The sequence below is a fragment of the Tachysurus vachellii genome, chromosome 1 (genome assembly GCF_030014155.1).
Source record: "Tachysurus vachellii isolate PV-2020 chromosome 1, HZAU_Pvac_v1, whole genome shotgun sequence".
Taxonomy (NCBI): Eukaryota; Metazoa; Chordata; class Actinopteri; order Siluriformes; family Bagridae; genus Tachysurus; species Tachysurus vachellii.
In genome coordinates, this window is record NC_083460.1 from 8,586,752 (window position 1) to 8,600,663 (window position 13,912).

A 13,912-nucleotide genomic window follows, 5' to 3' on the forward strand; every position below is an offset into this window, starting at 1 on the left:
AAAGTGGAGATGAATAAAGTGTGAATGATGCTTCATGGCCCCTGACTCCTTTTTTTTTTTTTTTATCACTTTCATCCCACTGTGATTTAAGTGATACTGCTGTTAATACTACTGCTACTATTAATGTTGCTACTACTGAATTTATTACTGTTGCTACAACTCACCTTACTTCTGCTGCTACTAATACTATTATTACTTCTACTTCTACTATTATTACTACTACTTACCACTGTGGCTTCTACTGCTATTATTTTGTTGCTGCTACTAATAAAACTACTATTCCTACTTCTAATGTTACTGCCACTACTTCTAACATAGATTTGTATTTATACGCTTTATACATGAATTGGCCACTGCTCTGTCAGACATTAAGAACTATACTATTGTACATCTGCTGCCCACACAGTTTATAGCTTGCATTTTGCAAATGATTGAACGAGGATAAATTTCATTTGTTATAGATGTAATGTATGCCAGGCTTGAATACCCCTTGCCACTCTTTTGTTGGATATAGCCTCTCATTTATGTGTTTATACATAGTAATGTCTCAGGAGTTATACTGAGAAAGTAATTCAGCTAAATGTCAAGTATATTATGCATTCTCAGCTGAACTGTGTGTGTGCTTGTGCTTGCCTCTTTTTTTTGTGTGTGTGCTTTGTTTGGTCATGAATTCATTATTTTTCTTTTTTCTTTCCTGTATTCCTCTGTGAATGTTTAGCTGCAGAACGGAGGTCTGAAGTTGGAGCCTCTCTCTGCATCGTTGGTCCGTTCTGTTGCTGCGGTCACCGCCCAGGCTTCTGTTGCCATGGTAACAAGCCTATCCATGGCAGTCCCTGCAGATGTTCCCACAGAGACATGTCCAGCCCTCTCTCGCACTCCTACTCCAGCAGCACCGCCCAGTCTGCTTTCATCCAATCAGTCACCACATGATAAGCTTCCAGCATATGAGAGAGGTGTTCGATATTTCAGTCTGACAGAGAGTGGGGAAAACTGCCCCCCTGAGATATGCTCTCCACCCCCAACAGAGGGGCTGATCCAACCAACACAAGGGAAGGGCTTGGCTGATAGAGTATCAGCCAATGATCAGAAACAAAAGGAGGATCATGGGTGTAGACCTGGTTTGGCAGAAAGTAGAGAACCCACGCCCCCTCATGTGTTTAAGCAGCGCACACATGCACACACTATTACACACACACTATCGCACACTCATGGAGAGAGGGAGGTGGGGCTGACCAACCAGGAGGAGAGTGAGCAAGAGAGGGAGCATGACAGACTGAGGCAGCAAGACTGGGAGAGGGGGAAAGACGAGATCCACATCTCACAAGGTTACCTCTTGCCAGACACTGTTCAGACGGAGCACAGCAGAGTTGTTTCCTCAGGTAAGAGATGGGTGAATAGAGAATGAGTGAATGGATAAATAAATAATAAATAAATAAAGCTATGGGGGTGTGTAATTAATTTGGTTGTCTCCTTATTGTATCTGATGCACACTCTGCACTCTGTCACCCTTGGTTGCCTGTCCATGTGCTGAGCCCATTTCTGATTGGGTTAAGCTCTACCATGCTGGGCTGAATGCGATTAGCATAATTTCACATCCAAGCAACCCACACAGCTTTCTTTGTCTGTGCCCGAGTATCACAAACTAATAATGCTGTTGTTACGGAGGTGGGAGGCTTTTTACTGGAGTGTTACTATCTTCAGTCAGAAGAGTGCTCTTAGCACTGTGAGTACAAATGCAGCATTAAATTGCTGGCTTGCTTCAAGGAAACAATGAATGAGAGAATTTTTTTTTTTTTGAAAGATGTAATAATACAGTTAATGTGAGTATTCGAATTTAAAACAAAATAACCAGAAAGGTACAATGGAAGCCTCATGTTTCGATATACATATTTGGAGGGGAAAAAATACCTTGTCATTTCTGTTTGTATTTACTATTGATTTTGAGGATGTATGATTTGGATGTCTGCTCAGGACAGAGTCAATCAGATTATTCTTTGCCTTTGTGCAGTAGCAACACAGTTGCAGTGTGTGCATGTTGTAGTACCTATTTGTTTTGCCATATGTATTACGTTTGCCTTAAAGGCCTGTTGTTATTTCCACAATCAAGTGAGTGAATATTTTTGTGTGTACTGTGATCATCACACAGGATAAACGACTAATATTATACACATTTTGTAATGTGTTGCGCTTTTGTCCTTGTCCACCATTCTGACTAATCTCAGGGCTGTGATTGCCAAGTCAGTGCACATTCAGTGATGCCTATACAGTATAGTGCCACTGGTGGTGGTGTCCTATTTAATGTTAGTATGTACTTTGGTATGTATTTGCTTCCCTTAAAATTTTATATGTGCTCTTATGTCACTGTTTCCACAGCAATACAGAAGTGTTACGAAGCAAAGCATTTATTGTGTACATCAGTTTGACCTGTCACATTCACCATTAGGTAGTTAAGTCCAGCTAGCAGAGAAGAGACCACAAAATATCCTGATACATTATTGAATTAAATACAAACAGGTATTGTAATATAACCAAGTAAATATACAAACTCTCCAACCACAGGTAACTGTCCATTAGCCAACAATTGGCATCACTTTAGCTACTGGAGAATGATGTATTCCTAAAATACTTATTAAATATTTCATGAAATACTGTTAGAATTTGCATGCATCTCAACTACAAGTTACAGCATTTTTAAATTCTTCTAACCCACAAGTTGAAATGGGTAAAATTAAGTTTCAAAATTACCTTTATCTAAGTAAAAAAAAATATAATTTTTATATCCCTCTTACTATGGTATTTTGCCCCCCTCTCATATGATATATACATATATATACACACACACACACACACACACACACACACACACACACACACACACATACATATGTACATGTATATATACATACATGTACATATGTGTGTGTGTGTATATGTATACAGTATATGTAGACACATATTTCAGTTAGATATGTATCTAACTGTAGGGAAGTCACAAGCATCTTTATGTTGGTTATAATTGTGTGTAACCGTGTCACTTGTACTGTTCCACTTTGTGTGTGTTACATAGATGCTCCTGAGCCTGGTCCCTCAGTGTGTACTGTGAGCACTGCAGTTCTTTCCTTCCAAAGCCCTTTGCGCACTTCGACTACTGCTTCACACACACTAACATATTTGCAGTCCAGTCCTCCTTGCACTTCTCCTAAACCCCAGCCGAAGACGATTCCGCCTCACTTCCAAAGCTCTTCTCACCGTTCCCCCCAAACCTCACCTCAGACTTATCCCAAACCCCAGTCATACCTCCAATCTCCTCCACCAACAGAAGCACAAACTTACCCAGAGTCCCCTGGACAGATACAAATCAAAGATACAATCAACCCCAATCAGTCTTATTCCTACCCTCCGCCACAGACTAAAGTCCCACCTCAGACTCAACCTAAGCCCCAGTACATCATACCAAATCAAAACCAGGCTTCCCCTGTGGCCCAGGAAGAACCAGAGACAATGACGTCAATGTCCATTAAGGAGAGGTGAGTGTGTTGTTAGTAGTCTCATGAAGACTATAAAATATAGTACAAATATTATCCTGGTGTGTATACAGGAGATTTTTCTTTTTGTGTTGCAAAAAGAATGCAATAAAATGCATTGTCAGACATTTAATTTAAATGTGGCCTCACATGTTGGAACCATTCTGAAGACCTCTAAATACCTTAAATATTCAAATTCAGTAATTACAGTGGATGTTCAGATATACATCATCCGATTTTGTAAATATAACTAAAATTAAATTGTATTTGTGAAATAAAACCATAGAAAAAATGTTGCTAAAGTGTGTAGCACCTGGTTATGGAAATGGTTGTGAATGCAGCATTTGTCAAGGGCACCAGCACTGTTCTCCTTGCGTCCTGTTTGATGAATGAATGTGGGTCAGTGCTCCTCTCCTTCACTGAGCCACATAGAAATTGCTATTTTGGAATGTGCAGTTCGGCTGTCCTTCTTTTTGGTGAGGATGAAACAGGATGCTAGAATAAAAAGAGGTTGCAGGGAGAGAATAAAAAAGGAGAATATTAGCTATAAATAAATATGTATCATGAGGAAGCTAAATGCATATTTCAGTTTACTGAATTTTTGTTTTGTCTTAAAAATGTATGGAATAATGTGTGAGTGAAGTCTCATGAGTATGATGGTTTTTCTTTTCCCAGGTTAGCCTTGTTGAAAAAGAGTGGGGAGGAGGACTGGAAGAATAGGATGAACAAGAAACAAGAAGTTGTGCAGGAAGTAGCATCAATGGGCAACCAAATATGGGAGGAGCAAGGCTTCAAGAAGAAGGTATATGATTGAGGAAGTGTCTGATTTAAAAAAAAAAAAAAAAAGAACCCCGGGTCTTAATATTTTTAATCACTCATGTATACATATAGTTTATATGTGCTACACATAATTAGCTTTATACTACAAATAATTTAACAATGTCACATGTGTAATATGGGCATTATACTGAACATCTGCGCAGCCGTGATTTGGTTGTAGACTTGAGCTCATGGGCTGTGGGTAATCAAAACCATGGCAATATTCAGTACAACAGCATGATTACGTGTGTGATATCGAAGTTATACAATCATTCTACTCATAAGAAATAGTTATGGGTGTAACTAAGCAGCCAACATTGACAACAGAAAGTCTGTAAGATAGCAGTTTAACATTTTTTGGTAAATATCTTTCTTTTAAGTTGCAAAAAAATAGTAATGAATTTCCATGTGTAATACAGTTCCATATCATTAACTACGTAATTTCTACTGAGTAATGAGGGTGTTTTCTTTTTTCTTCTTCCCCCGGTGTAACAAAATGACAGACAAGTGGAGTGATGCAAATATGAAATGTCCCATTGTTAAAGTTTACTGTACTTCTAACTCTTACACACAGAGCTAGAGTAAGTTCTATACATGCTTTGAGTCACCTGGCACTGACATATCATTTTAAATGCGTAGGGTAAAACAAAAATAAAGATCTGAAACTTCAGGGTTTTGCTAAGCTAAATTTAAACTTAGCCTTGTGCCATACAGTGATGTGCTTATCTTGCGTTAAGACCATTGCTTTAGTTGTGTCCAAACCTGGGCTACACAACTAATCACATTAGTTTTTGTGTATTTTTGTGCTGGTAATACAGGCAATCAAAAAGACACTTTTTTTTTTTTTGGCACCAGGCTGATGACTAGAATATTTGTTAGGCATCTTGTACTTCAAGATGTGGTCAATTCATTTTACAAGAAAAACCAACCTGTGCTTTACACACACATCCATTACTTGTGTGTTATAGGAAGAAAGGGCTGTTATTGAGGAGTTTGCCTCATCTGAGAAGGTTTGGGTAAGATTTGTTCATGCACATTGCATTAATAACTTTAGTCTTTGCCGATTAGATATTTTAGCTGCACTGCTTCCTGGCGTATGCTACAAGGTGATTAGTTTGGGCTTGAGTACCTTTTAGAGCTTTGCATTGATTGTTGACTTGCTTGTATTCACCTCTCTTTTCAAAAGCTATTTGATGTACTTTGCCATATTTCCTTCTGGTAGACGTTTGCCATTATATTCCTCGGTTCTTTCAGTGTCATTTTGCCTTGCATTGCCCTTTTGGAATTATTTTCTCATTTCTTTCCCTCAGTGTGCTCTTGTATTTTCATTTTTTTTTTCTGCTCTTTCTTTCTCACATCATTTCCTGCCCTTAGGAGCCTGTTTTTGCTTCTACCTATTCACCTCTTCCTTTTCATTCCACCCAAAAATGTCAGCCTGTAGACCATCCATGCCAGGTAAGTGTGGCCCAAGCACTCAACAATTTATTTCGCAATCATCTTGTGTTCTTTAGGGCTCTGGACCTTGTAAACATGCAGCAAACTTGGTCTTGGTGTCAATGTCCTCAATGAGTGGCTTTTAAAAGCTTGTGTTGGGTAACAGGTGTGCTACTTATTTTGGTTTATTATTATACTAGTTTATTTTTTTGTTGTTCCCATTATCAGGTCTACATCAAGATCTACACGTCCTGCTGCAGTTAAACAAAACTATGTTAAATCTGCAATGCAAAGGATATTTTGTTAGTAATGCATCAGTGAGTCTGGGATATTGCTGAGCTGCTATGAGTCACTCTGATAATCCTGTAATAGTACCTCACAGTCAGAGCTGTCATGGTTTTGTTATTGGGAAATATTAAACACAAACCTCATATGCCAGCTCAGATATGTCATTAAAAAAAAAACCTAGGTTTGCAGGATTTACAGCTAGAAGTCTTAAACAGTCTTTGCTCCAGTTTGTCTTAATGTGGTCTCAAATAAGCCGGGTCTATTGACTGTTATGATCATGCCACTCTTTCAGTTCATTATAAAGCACAAAAAAGCCAATGGTAAAACAAAAGAGGAAAAAAAAGACTGCTTCCAACATGTAATCTGACTGCTCCAGTTGATGTTATGGATGGCATGTTTTCAAAGAATGACCTCTACAATTGTGAAAGTTTGCACTGTTTTTTTTTTTTTTTTTTTTGTGGCAGCATATGTGACATTTGCACCACATTTCCTATTAATAATACCAGTTTGTGTTCTATCCAATCAGAGGCTGGGAGACGGAGTAGAGGGACAGATGTCCATCGAAGAGAGAAAGCAGATGATCTCTACACGAGAGGAGGCATGGCAAAGCACTGGAAAGGGTGTGGCAAATGACTCTGGCCAGTACACTGTGGCTTCTCGGATGGTGAAGAAAGGTTAGAAGATATAAATTCATTCAAGCACAAATTACATGTCATGGCACATTTATGCAGATTGTTAGCATTTCAGCTTTTACAGTGATAACAGAGCACACTGTGCATATTGGGCATTTTTTGTAGACTTTGGTAGTATACGCACATTTACACCCACATACTGTAACTGAAGGGCTTTTTCAATCTAAAAAAAATATCCTGTAGGTCTGGCTGCATCCTCTGCAGTGATCAGTCCCATTCTGTCTCCAGTCTCTGCAAAGTTGAAGAATGGTCTACCAGCTATCTCAAAACCACAGGACGGTAAATGTAACGCACATGCTCTCTCCTTCTATTTAAGACGCTTGCTTAAATAGACGAATGCTGCAAGCTTATACTTAACATTATATGCATGTGAGGAAATAAATGCATAATCCTTCATGGAATCTGCCAATGTCTATCCCTATAATAGAGATTGAGGTTACAGCAGATATGGAATCCGACAAGAAACTGGATAAGCTAGAGACATTTTTAGGACGTTTGAACAGTAAAGGTGAGTACCGTTGATCATTTGACCAGGTCTATAGTTTATAGTTTAGAGTTTGGTGTTAATGGCAATGACTTGCTTCTCTTTCTCACTTTAGTGCTCTCTGTTTGTCTCTCAGTGACTAGTTTGCAGGAGACTACACTGACCGTGACTGAGAAGGCTGTGAAAGAAGTTATGAGACTGGATGATGAAATTTTCTCAAAGTTCTATCGCCGCGTGGCAGACATCCCACGCAGCATGCCGAGAGTGCCAATCGATGATGATTTTGATGCCATATTTGGCAAACATACTCCAAAGTAAGTATACAGTAAAATGCCCAATGCTAAATAATTATATTGACGTTCCAGATAAAAGAATTGATAAATTGGCCCAAACTGGCTGTGGAATTACATGTTGTATCTTCAGCCTTTTTTAACCACATTTAAAGTTAAGCTTAATCTTATATGCAATGAAAATGCTAAATGCTAATTTATGCATTATTAATAGCATATCGAATCAGTACATGACCACATGCCTATTGTACACATCCATCACACTAAAACATTTTGTTCAGGCAATAATCTGTTCGATATATAGAAAAGATAATCAGATGTCTCATTGGGCAAGGTGGAGATGACTAAAGTAAAATATTATATTATAATGACCTGTCAGGATTCTTCAGTTATTTATTTATTTATTTATTTAGCTCAGGATTTCCAATATTAGAAATTAATGCCAAATCAGAAATGATTAGTTTCTAAGACTATTGTATAAATATATGTAAAATATTTACATTTGCATGAATTCATACACAGACAGACACAAATTTCTTTCATTTATTTGATTTTAGGCTGGCATCAGCAATGGTGCATCACAAGAGGGCAATACGTCCTTCACGTAACGTTCAGGCATCACGTAACCCACTGAAGATTCTGGCGGCACGTGAGGACATCAGACATGAGTACACTGAACAGAGGCTCAATATCGGTATTCTGGAAAGCAAGAGGATCACACAGGAGAAAAGTGAGTTATAAGAGGAAAAGGAAGATGTGGAAATGGACATGACATGGACTCCTCTACATGGTCATGAAAGAGGAGAAGAGGGCATAAAATGGAAGTATTTTAAGGGGGAGAAAAAATTATGAAGAAAATGGTATAAAATGCTCATTCAAAGTTGATGCTGAAAGATGATTTGGACCAATGTAGAAAGAAAAGGGTGTTCAGTGGTAGAGTTAAAAATTGAGGGGTGACTTGACAAAGAAACGTACGTGTTTGCTTGTATTGATCTGTTTTTATCTGTTTTGCAGTGAGTCAGAGCTCCAGCATTTCAGATGCTGCTCTGGCTGGGTTGGCTAGCAAGGAGAACTACAGCAGTGTGAGTTTGCGCAGTGTCAGCATGTCTGAACAGGTGACCAACAACAGTGCTGCTCCATACAATAAGCTCATGCTCATGCAAGTCAAAGGTCAGTCCTGTACACAATGCTTCTGAGAAAGTTAGTCTTTGTCACTAGTACAATTGTTTATCGTTAAATTAATAGATGACATCAGTGGTATAATCTAAGGTTAGAAAATCTTGCATTGCTCAGGTCGCAGACATGTCCAGACAAGACTAGTGGAGCCCAGAGTCTCATCTTTGAACAGCGGTGACTGTTTTCTACTGGTTACGCCTGAGCACTGCTTCCTTTGGATTGGAGAGTTTGCAAATGTCATAGAGAGAGCAAAGGTACAGACTGGCATGGCTACTCTTTAGCATGAAGCATAATCAGTCATTTCAGCTGTGTTTTGATTTAATAAACGTTTTCCTCAGGTCTATAATCTAGCCATCTTTTAGTCTTAGTTTTTCTTCAAAACATGTTACCTACATTCTTATACTGTATATATTTGGAACCCACTATATATCTTACATATGCACATATCGTCCCTTGGTGTAGTTCTTTTAGACAGTGTGTATCAAAGCAATCCATCCAATTCTAAACAAATTCAAGCTCGTGCAGTTTTGATTGCAGTGGGAAAGCATTTTGACCCTTTATTGACCCAGCCACGTTTTCTGAGCTGCTCAACTAAAACTCAAGAAAACCACTGCTGAAAATGCAGGACCTGTGTTCTGGATAAATGGACTGTTGGCCAAAGAAAGAAAATAAACGTAAAAAAATTTAGTGCTGACTTGTCATTTCCTTGTTCATTTGAATTTTCTGTTGCTGTGCTTTTTGTGGGGATTTCAGTGTGAAAAGTACCCCTTTGAGTCACTTAGAAGAGCTACACATTAATACATTTACTATAAATCTAAAAATATATGATTACATGATGCTCAGATTTATCCATGATTACCCATGACTAAGACTGTCATGAGCTTTTAACACAAAATGCTACTTTTTGTTTATCTTTTGTTTCTTTATTAGGCATCAGAGCTGGCCAGTTTTATTCAGCTGAACCATGATCTTGGTTGCCGGGCAGCGCAAGTGGAGACCATTGACCAGGGGGTAAAGTTTGAAAGCCCTGCTGCAGCTGAGTTTTGGAAAATTCTTGGAGGACCAGCCAGCTACCAGCGTATGCTCCTAACCCTAAAACTGTAAAACATGATCAGATTTAATTTCTTTCACGTTCAAATGAAATCCATCCTGTGCCTGTGTCACAACAGCGGCTGGTACACCAGAAGAGGACGAGTTTTTTGAGTGCGCAATAGTAGAAACTAATTGCATCTTTCGTCTGGTGGAGGATAAGCTGCTTCCTGATGATGATTTCTGGGGCAGAGTTCCTCGTTGTTCACTTTTGGGATCCAAAGAGGTATGAAAGCTGTATATAAAATAATGAACAAATGCACACATTACTGAAGTACTGAAGTTGAAATGTTTGTTTAATGATTGGGAGAAAATGTAGAAATACAGTACATTTCAAATAAGAAAAGATGATGATCTTTATCTAATTGAAATTTTATTCTGCTAAAACCTTTTGACTTTTAACTGAGAGAAACACTTTTATAGTCAGAAATCTCTTTGCTATTAGTTACAACACCTGTTAATTTGGAAGCCCATTGTTAAGAGCATATATTACTTGATCTGTTATAATGAGGATTTAAAAAATGAGTGAATAAAAAGTTTTTTATTAATTTTTTTGTACAATAGTGCAAAGTAGGGGAGCAAAGCAGAGCCACTATCTGCATCTGTTTAGTGCTCTAATTGTCCACATATCTATCTATAATGACATAAACCATGGACGAAACCCGCAAGAGGTTCTTTTATTTCTTTTTATTCATTTTCATGTATAAATTAAAAAATCACCCAACCACTGGAAAAATATAGAGTTAGATATGCCAGCCCTTTCAGCATGGTGTATAAATTCAGACTCGGATTCCTCCATGACCCCGATCGTGCCATTAAGAAGGATGGACTAAGTGCATTTTTGCATGCAGGTTTCATACCTGACTGCTCACTAGCAGCAGTCTAGTGAACCCATTTCAGATGTGAACTTCTCACGTAGACACCTTGTGACCTGTTGTGGCAGGCTTTCTTTGAAAGGAAAAAAAAATACTCGCAGGCAAACAGTAACCCACCTCTGATTCATATATGTATGCATTTATGCTGTATATTTGTTTTTTTTATTTATAGCTCTTGTCCTAACCTTTTTTTGTCATTAATTTAGATATTTATATATTATTGATATACAAATTACTTTATAGCTCTCTACTGTTTAGTATATTTCATAATGTGAGGTACTATACATGATTTGTAAGCTCTTTGTGGACTATGGCTTCAGCAGAATGAAACCAAGAAGGTGTGAAGAAAATCCTACAGGCTGTATGATAATTAACTTGAACATGAGATTGAATGTAATTAACACTGAGATTGAATGTAATTGCTTCTTTGTAAGCACAACCACAGCTCAATTATAAAAGGGTTATTGTGAGTTTTATTTTTTTTATTTGTTTGTTTTCCTGCCCCCCTAAAAAGTTTAATTGTTTCTAATAGACTTTTTTTTTTTTTTGCATAATATCATCATTAGCATTTTGTGTGTTTGTTAGGTGCTGGTGTTTGATTTTGGCAGTGAAGTGTATGTATGGCATGGTAAAGAAGTCACTCTGGCACAGAGAAAGGTGGCTTTCCAACTGGCCAAACACCTGTGGAATGGCACCTTTGACTACACTAACTGTGACATCAACCCACTCGACCCAGGAGGATGCAATACACTTATACCCAGGTTTGGACAACACACCACAAACCCATTTCCTTTTATTCCTTTCCTCAGTTTAAGCTGATGAAATATGTGTTCAGGAAAGGCCAGGGTCGTCCAGATTGGGCGATATTCGGAAGATTGACTGAACACAACGAGACATCTTTGTTCAGAGAGAAGTTTCTGGACTGGAGAGACACCATTGACTCCCTACCAAAGAGCAGCAGTGAACATTCCTTTGAGCAGAAGGTATCTTCCCTTCTCTGTGTGTGTGTATATTCTGTGTAATAAATGTTATGGCTGACAAAATGGGGCCTTTTACTCAGACATGCCATTCATAAATCTTAGATTAACCACCATTATTTATCATTTTTGACTCTTTGATATGTTGAAATAGAAGACCAGAGATACACATGACAACTAGTTTTAACAGCTGAAAACTATTTAATTGGTTTAAAAGCCAAACTCCTGTAACTAGTATGATGCAGGGGATTTTACAAATTAATCTGTAAATTCATTCTCTTTCACTTACCTTTGAATCCCTTTGTCTTTCCTACCCATATTAGCTCTCTCAGGTCGCACCTTCTCGCTTGGAGTATACTGCATATGATGTGGGGCTGATGCTCCCAGCGCTTCAGACCCCTATCAGCATGGTTCTGGAAGGGCAGGACGTTGGTCGTGGTCATGGTCCTGTGGATAGCGGATGTTCTGAGGACTGTCTGCGCTCTCTGGAGATTAGCACAATTAGTGTGGATGTCTGGCATATTCTGGAATTCGACTACAGCTGTCTTCCCAAGCAGAGCATTGGCCAATTTCATGAGGGAGATGCTTATGTAGTAAAATGGAAGTACATGATGAGTGTAGCAGGTTAGTATGAATAACAGGATCAATGTGCTGTGTATGAGTTTGTTATTTGCATAAACACAGCAGTGGAATTAGCTACAAGTGAGACGTCAAACATGCTGTTAAATCACTGCTATGATGTTTTAATGGTGAAGGATGAAGGCTTCATCCAAAAGAATAAAAAAAATGGTTGACAAAATGTGATTGTGAGCTTATATTGTGTGTGTTTAGTGGGCAACAGGCAGAAGCCTGAGCAGGTTCGCAGTGCTGGTCCAGGGCGAGAGAAGTGCTGCTATTTTTTCTGGCAAGGCAGGAACTGTACAGTCAGTGAAAAAGGAACCTCTGCATTAATGACCATTGAGCTGGATGAGGAGAGAGGAGCACAGGTGTGTGTGTGTGTGTGTGTGTTGATTACTGATTTCAGTTCACACAAACAGTTCTTTAGTTATTGAATTAACTAATTTACATCAGTAAAATAAATTCAGGTTTACATGTCATTCCAATACACAGTGGCATCTGATATAAACCACTCAGGTTATTGACTACCATGCATTGTCATGTAACAGCTCATACAGCTGATTTTGAACAGATTTTGAACAGTTTTGACTCACTGTGCAGTAATATTACACTGAACCCAGTAAGTTTGAACCTGGGTGTTGGTTTACAGGTGCAGGTGCAGCAGGGCAAAGAGCCACCATGCTTCCTTCAGTGCTTCAATGGCGGCATGATAGTGCATTGTGGGAAGAGGGAGGAAGAGGAAGAGAACATTCAGAGTAAGGACATTTAAGTTGACACTTAAAGAACAAACCAAAAAAAAACGGATACTTAAAGTCTAGCATTCTGTTTTGAATATAGAACTGGGCTGTAACATAGTTTGTTAGAGATAGAGAGAGCATCAGATTAGTTAGTTATTAAATCCTCTTTTTCTTCTTCAATCTCTCTAGGTGAATGGCGTTTGTACTGTGTTCGTGGGGAGTTGCCAGTAGAAGGCCATCTGCTGGAGGTAGCGTGTCACTGCAGTAGTCTGCGCTCTCGGACTTCCATGATTCTGCTCAACATTAACAATGCCCTTATCTACCTGTGGCATGGCTGTAAGACACAAACACACACCCGTGAGGTAGCGAGAACTGCCGCTGACAAGATCAAAGAACAGTGAGTTAAAGATGTGTCTGTGCCTGTGATATTTCAGAAGGACTGGTAAATCAAAGCTCCAGTGTGCTCTCCAGTCTTATGTTGTGCTTGATCAAAATTAGAGGACAATAGGTCATGACAAACATAATTTAACTCAACAGCAAAAGTTAATTTTTTCTCCTGATAGTATGTGCTGTTGAGGTGCATGTTTGTAGAAAGTCTTTGGATATATATCCATGTTCAGTTTTAAATCTGAAGTGGGTATAGGATATGTTCACTTGACTTTTTAATTGGTCTCAAACAGACGTGCATGGATCAGTTTTAAATCTTTCTCAGTGCATCTCTCTGTGGTATATAATCAAACAGATTTACCTTGTTTTGTTATTCTTAATATAAACTGACTACAAGATTACCATTTACAGCATTTACACCTTATCTATAAGGCTTCTAAAGTGCTTTAAAGTCTCTATGAATTAATACATTATCAAGATTATGAGACTACCACAGGTTTCTAATGAACATTGTCTTTGCCA

The 13,912-nt window shown here is 38.5% G+C and overlaps 1 protein-coding gene across 7 annotated transcripts in view; it reads left to right on the top strand.

The window, feature by feature from the left end:
- svilb (supervillin b) overlaps window positions 1–13,912 on the top strand; it is a 43,163-nt gene that overhangs the window by 23,826 nt on the left and 5,425 nt on the right. For 5 of the 7 annotated variants that reach the window (XM_060871249.1, XM_060871198.1, XM_060871229.1 and 2 more), the window contains 20 exons: window positions 719–1,379; window positions 3,068–3,527; window positions 4,200–4,326; window positions 5,312–5,359; window positions 5,718–5,798; window positions 6,592–6,739; window positions 6,941–7,036; window positions 7,185–7,265; window positions 7,378–7,555; window positions 8,089–8,261; window positions 8,546–8,701; window positions 8,825–8,961; window positions 9,638–9,785; window positions 9,877–10,022; window positions 11,257–11,432; window positions 11,507–11,654; window positions 11,972–12,272; window positions 12,480–12,634; window positions 12,916–13,021; window positions 13,193–13,400. In XM_060871249.1, coding sequence (XP_060727232.1) covers window positions 719–1,379; window positions 3,068–3,527; window positions 4,200–4,326; window positions 5,312–5,359; window positions 5,718–5,798; window positions 6,592–6,739; window positions 6,941–7,036; window positions 7,185–7,265; window positions 7,378–7,555; window positions 8,089–8,261; window positions 8,546–8,701; window positions 8,825–8,961; window positions 9,638–9,785; window positions 9,877–10,022; window positions 11,257–11,432; window positions 11,507–11,654; window positions 11,972–12,272; window positions 12,480–12,634; window positions 12,916–13,021; window positions 13,193–13,400 — 3,734 coding nt within the window. The remainder of the gene's footprint in view (window positions 1–718; window positions 1,380–3,067; window positions 3,528–4,199; window positions 4,327–5,311; window positions 5,360–5,717; window positions 5,799–6,591; window positions 6,740–6,940; window positions 7,037–7,184; window positions 7,266–7,377; window positions 7,556–8,088; window positions 8,262–8,545; window positions 8,702–8,824; window positions 8,962–9,637; window positions 9,786–9,876; window positions 10,023–11,256; window positions 11,433–11,506; window positions 11,655–11,971; window positions 12,273–12,479; window positions 12,635–12,915; window positions 13,022–13,192; window positions 13,401–13,912) is intronic. The other 2 variants (XM_060871209.1, XM_060871238.1) reach the window with 2 other exon arrangements.